The sequence below is a fragment of the Bos javanicus genome, chromosome 26 (genome assembly GCF_032452875.1).
Source record: "Bos javanicus breed banteng chromosome 26, ARS-OSU_banteng_1.0, whole genome shotgun sequence".
NCBI classification, from domain to species: Eukaryota; Metazoa; Chordata; class Mammalia; order Artiodactyla; family Bovidae; genus Bos; species Bos javanicus.
The window spans coordinates 17,733,733-17,739,732 of record NC_083893.1 but is presented as its reverse complement, the minus strand read 5'-3'; the positions used below and the strand labels follow the sequence as shown (position 1 = coordinate 17,739,732).

Genomic DNA, 6,000 nt, shown 5'->3' with positions numbered 1-6,000 from the left:
GGCCTGATGTGCCACGCTTAAACGGGCTTAGGTAGGGATCCCAGCCACAGAAGGTTTTAAACAGCTGCTGAAAATCGTTAACAGTATGAAATAGTTTAAAAACTCAAATACTGTCTCAGTGGTCAGTTCATGTAACCAAAAATAAACCAGCAAATGAGAGTGCCCTCTACCCTGAAGGGTCTGCTCCCTGCCTTGGAGAAGGTGGTGTGTGGTAACCTGGAAAGGCATCAAGAGGAAGAAGGGACCTCTGCGGAGTAGTTATGGAAAACTCGGTAGGGGTGGAGGCGTTTGAGAGCTGCTGCAAGAGAGCCGTGGAACTCGGCATAGGGCGTAGCAGCAAAGAGTTGGGTGGATGACAGACATCTGACTGAAAAGGGACAGTTGTACGGACTTGCGATCATGAGCTGTGGAGGAGGAAACCCACAGATAACTAATGGAACTGAGTTGCGTGGCTTTAGATCCCAAAGCCTTTTATTCCAAATCTATCTCGTTTTTTTTTTTTTCCATGGAAATTAAAAAATACATTTATAAAATTTGAGCCCCGATTAGAGTTTAAAATATAAAAGTAGTAAGTGAAATCATAAAACATGAAGCTGAGAAAAAATATTAACCATCGCTTTCGATTGTTTCTAACTTTTCTGTACTATGACTCAGGTGGTTTGTTCATACTTGTTTGATAGCCTTTAAGATAGTATTCAAACAGGGCATCTGACGTAAAGATGCAGTCTGCTCATCCTAGAGCACGACTGTCTTCAAAATATTTGGGCAAAGAATGTTGGTGAGAAGCCTGGCAGCTACTCACGAGGTGGGGATTAGAGGCAATAAAAGCTCACAACCTCGGTGCTTGCACAAGAGGTCGCCTGTAATGTCTATTTTCCGGAGGAATTCCCTGCTAATGAGGCCAGTTGGCTGTTCGCCTAGTGCCATCTGGAGACCTGGAAGTGTCACAGAAGTTTGTTAGGCTTTTGAGATGTTGACGTTGTGGACTTGTCTACTGACAGGTGGTGACCTTCACTGGGTTAAATGCAGAGACCTATGGCGTTGGGTTTGACTCCTTCCAGTGTTAAGGCAGAAATGACATTCAACTCCTTCCCATACCTATTTAATGGCCACTTGGTCTTCCCTGCCATTTGGTGGCATCCATTCCCCTCCCGCCGTTCGCCTGCCCCAGATACTCCCTCCCCTGTCAGTTCTTGCCCAGTCTGGCTCCATCCTATATATATATGCCCATTTGATGAAGGCTCAGCATGAAACGGTCAGCTTACATTTCTAAGGGCCAAGACAAAACAGCCAGTAGTTAAACCTTTACTGGGTTGTAGGACTTGTCACCCTACTTATTAGATGATCATAATGCAAGAAATTCAGATTCCTGTGTAAAGCCCAGCTCTGGGCTCCCTGTCTGCTGTTTTGTCATTGGTGACTGTGAAACCATGTGGAAATCCCATAGGAAATCTTGTTCCTTTTTTCTGCTTGCAGTTTAAATGGAAAAAGGATTCTGCTGGGTGTGATGCTAACTACACATTGATGTATTTTACTTCTTAATGGGGCAATTTTGCTTTTGTAGAAAGGTTTTTGAAAAGCCTCTTGGTAATAGCATTTTTATGTCTATAAATCAAATTGGCTCAGTTTTAACAATTTTTACATTTAAGGTACAGCATAGGAGGGGGTTTCAAATATCTCTTGATTATTCTCACATTATTTGGGCATATGTTTTTAATTAGCAAAAAATTAACCAGACTTCAGAAATTGGTTGTTTTTATTCCATCAAGTTAATGGTGAATGGCTTATTTAATAAAACATGCCTGTAATTTAACACAAATAGTAGGTATAGCTGTTCGTTTGTCAGTCTTTTTGCCTGTATGAAGCGTCTTGCACTGTTTTCCTAAAGGATAGGGTCACGTAGAGGGGAAATCCGTCATTTTAAATCATTATTTTCTAAGCCACTCTATCACCAGCCATACCTTAGGTTAGGTGGTTACTGCAGCAAGCGCCAGTCACGGCTGGACGAGGGAATGTGGAGAAAGCTGAGAGGATCGTAATCGTCGGGTTTTTTCTGCGCCAAAAGCGACCCAAAGAGAAGATTCGCTTCATCCCTACAAGGAAATGATTCTCCGAAAAGCACATAGCGAGCTGGTCGTAGTGGGAATCGTTCGCATTGGGTTTCTGGTCCGGCGCCCAGAGCTTTAGCCACTGCCTCCTGTCTTCACCCATGTGTGCACCGGGGAGTTGTAAAGTGAATTTTGAGAATAAAGCAAGGCGGGAAATCCAGCCTTGATCTTCAGGAGCAGCGTTGAAGGGAGGGTGGGCCAGAGGCGCTGTAACACCCAGAGAAGGGCACCCTTTGCTCGGTGGGAGCTCGGCAGGCCCTGGGTCCTTGGCTTCAGCTTCTGCACCTCGCTCCCCTTCCTCCGAAGTTGCGGAGGTGCCGGGAAGAGGAGGGGCCTCGCTTCGGGCGCCCGAGTGATTGGCTGCCCAGGGCCCCTGGCGAGGGCTGTGCGGTCCAGCCCGGGTGGAGAGGGGCGGAGCGGCCACTGTTCCAACCACTGCCACAGTCGCAGCCGCCGCAGCCTCGGCCGACGAGCAAGTAGCTCCGAGCAGCGGCTTCCTAGGCGCGCGGACGCGGACCGGGACGCCGCGCTCTGGGGGTTCCGCGCCCGAGCCATGCCCGGCAGCCGCGCGTAATCGCCGTGACCGGTTGCCGCCGACCCGATTCTGTACGCGGTCCCTCGCCCCAGAGTCCAGCTTTTGGTGCACTCAGCTCCCTTGGTCTTGGCCGGCCGCTCGCAACCATGCCCCGTGTGACTGCGCTCGGGGCCCTTGTGCCATTGCTGCTGCCTCTCCTGCTACTGCTGCTGCCGCTGCCCCGCGACGCCGGGGGGCTCGGGGAGCGCTCGGACGCCACCTGGGACTCCTCGGCGCTGGAAGGCGAGGAGAGCGCGGAGCAGCAGCTGGAGCATTACCATGACCCGTGCAAAGCCGGTAGGTGCTGCCGCCGGGAAGTCCGGCACAAGTTTGCCTTTGAAATGCAAACGAGGTAGTGGGCAAGCCAGCGCGGCAGTCTGTGGGGGCGGGTCACCCTTCCCCTCCGCTGAGTTCTCCGGGCTCCCCGGGAAAACAATGCCCCAGAGGGACTGCTTAAATACCTCTCCGGCTGGGACGTCCTGGCCCCTGGTGTGCGGCGCGCACCGGGTGGCGGCCGCGGGAATGTTCCCAAAGTGTCCGAGGCCGAGAGGGCGCCCAGGAGCTGGGGCGGGTCCCGGGGTCTCCTGACAGCCAGGTGGTCAGCACGGGCCACCGCCGGACGCGCTGAGCTGGAGCAGAGGGGAGGGAACAGGGCTGGGCGCAGCGTTCCCAGGCTTAGACGGAGTCTCTGGTTCCGATTTCATGACATTTGTAAGTTTCACGCAAAGTTTCCCAAGATCTTGTGGTTACTCTTGGGAAGAGAGTTTAAAAAGGGAAAAGCTTCACAGCGGGCAAAAGGAAAGCGATAGCCGATGGAGAATGAGCATGACTCGAGTTGCTGCAGACTTCCGCGTAGCCTGCTCTGAGGTCGCGGCTGGGGGTCGTCCTGGGCGGGCAGAGATGGAAGCCGTCAGGTGTTCTAATCCGGACAGGAAGCCGCGCCCCGGGACGCGCGGGTGTTTCTGGCGCTAATCGCAGCCCGGGCGCTGCAGCTTGTTTCCCCCTAGGGGCTCGTGTGTCCCAAGGGTAGCGGCTTCAGCCGCTGCAAAGCCCGAGCGCATGTTCCAAAGAAAGCCTTGGGTCTGGGGCAGTTCCCAGCTGGAACCGAGGGGTGCTCACACTCCCCAAGGGGTGCTCATACTCCCGAGAGGGTTGGTCTGAAGCCCGCCGAGCAGCTCCTGGCCCGGGGCCGCGGGTAGCGGTGTTTATCTGTGGGCAGGGTCCGGCTGGTTCTGTGGGCGGCCCGCAGAGACGAGCGGACCGAAGGCAGCTCGCATCCTCCACGCGCAGAAGGGCAAGGTGCTTTACTTCTGTTGAATGAGGGCGTGCCGTGAGCCAGTGTGGGCCCCGTTCCCTCACTCCCTGAAGAGGCTCAGTCTCCCTCTAGTAGGCTCAGTTTTCTCTTCTGCATTGGGGAAGTAATAATTGTCGGAGGATTCAGATAATTTATGGGGAAATTCTCTGCACATGGAATAATGATGAAGACACTGCTTGTGGTGTTGTTACTGCAGCCAGTGTAGTCTAGGCTCTGAGTTGGACAGGTCAGAAGTCGGTGAAATCTGGGGCAGACCAGGTTACTCCGAGGCCAGAGAACCTAGGAGAGTGTGAGAATCTTGTGGAGGGTGCCGATCAAACCAGGCTTGAGGGCCTGGGCTTACCCTGAAGGAAGATTTCTCCAGAATAATAGTCCACTGCTGTACCTTGTGGGGTTTCTGAGTTAGGAAGGAGGACAAAGAGTTGATCCCTGGGTAATTTGAGAGAAAATCCACAGGTAGCATGTCCTGACTGAGGTGTCTCGGTTCCTCACTGGACCTAGGTCCCAACCAGGCTTGAAGAGCATCTGGAGCACTGAATGGTGGCCTTGCCTGAGAAGAAGGACACTGAGGATACAAAACTGGGGTGGGGGCTAAATGGAGTAGATCAGCCATCGGCCATCACCTGCACCTGTCAGAACCTGGATTTTACTGGATGTGAACCAGGGGCCTGTGGGAGGCAGTGTGGGCCTGGACTGGGGTAGCAGTCAGTGTGCCAGAGAATGTATCGAGCTCCTCTAGGACGCTGAGTGCTCATCTGGGCCCTGTGAATCTGGGTGAAAGAGATACAGGTCTTGTCTGGGAGCTCTCCAGTTGCTGATCTCAGCTTTGTGGAATAACACTAAGGCAGCTTGGGGCCTCATTTTTCTCCAATAATTTTGGAGAAATTGCTAGATAACCAGGGCATGCATGTTCTGCGACTCTTCCCAGATGGGATGGGAAGGGCGGGCAGGGCTGGAAAAGTAGGTGTAGGGTTTCAGCCAGCTCTGAGCATCCTCGACAGCGGTCGTCCATCCTCCCAACCCCCTGACCTCTCCATGCCAATGCTAAGAGTGTCCAGAAGAGGGCGATGGCAAGGGAGACATCAATAGGCTCAGACTTCTGGAAATTCCCTGAGCAAGGGAACAGCCTTCTAAGGACAATAAGCAGTTCACCAAGGACTGGCATCTCAGTGAAAGGACGTGCCTCTCGGCTTGTGAAGAACACTGCCTTTGCTGGTTTTATATTCAAACCAAACCTTAAAGGGTAGCCTGTCCCCCTATCCCAGTCACATGCTAACCCCTGACTCCTCTTGGCTAGAGCTCCTTGCCTAGGACCTGCCTTGGGTCTTCAAATCTGAAACACCTCCCACTTGCCCTTCTTGAGCCAGGGGTCTCCATTTTGTGGAGGATGCAGAGTGCAGACAGAGAGTCTGGGGTCTGTTCCTAGCCTCTCAGGAGCTGTGTTCCTTGGCATGTTCCTCTCTGAGTCTTAGTTCCTCATCCATAGAGTGAAACTGTTGGACTAGTTAGGGTGGCAGACTGCCAGGTCCAGGGAGCTGGCTCCCTTAGTCCACATCAGCCCCGTTCACACCTTGCGAGCCCTTGAGTTTGTGCCCCTGGCTCCTTCTTTCTGTATGGTTCGATGACCTTTGCTTCCAGCTCGGGCTCTCAGAGGCTGACCAAACTGGTCAGTGTTCTGTCATTTACACTTTTACCATTTGCTCATTTTACTATTTACTCTGTCATTTACAAACTGTGTGACCTTGGGCAAGTCACTTGATTTCTCTGTGCCTTAGTTTCCTCATTCCTACTAGGTTAGTGTGCTTAGGACAGTACCTGACTTATAGTGAAGTACTTAATAAACAGATTTCCTAGAAACTTGTTGAAAGAACATCTTCATGCTGATCTTTGGAGTACGTTTTGAATTGTGAAATTTAAATTTACTAATAGACAATCTAATTGAGGAACTTCACTGGTGGTCCGGTGGTTAAGAATCCATCTTCCAATGCAGGAAACTCAGGTTC

At 52.1% G+C, this 6,000-nt stretch overlaps 1 protein-coding gene across 3 annotated transcripts in view; it reads left to right on the top strand.

The window, feature by feature from the left end:
- The first annotated feature begins 2,735 nt into the window (after positions 1-2,735).
- TLL2 (tolloid like 2) overlaps positions 2,736-6,000 on the top strand; it is a 144,691-nt gene continuing 141,426 nt past the window's right edge. For all 3 annotated transcript variants that reach the window (XM_061402950.1, XM_061402947.1, XM_061402949.1), the window contains exon 1: positions 2,736-2,979. In XM_061402950.1, the coding sequence (XP_061258934.1) occupies positions 2,790-2,979 (190 nt within the window). In that variant the 5' untranslated portion in view covers positions 2,736-2,789. The remainder of the gene's footprint in view (positions 2,980-6,000) is intronic.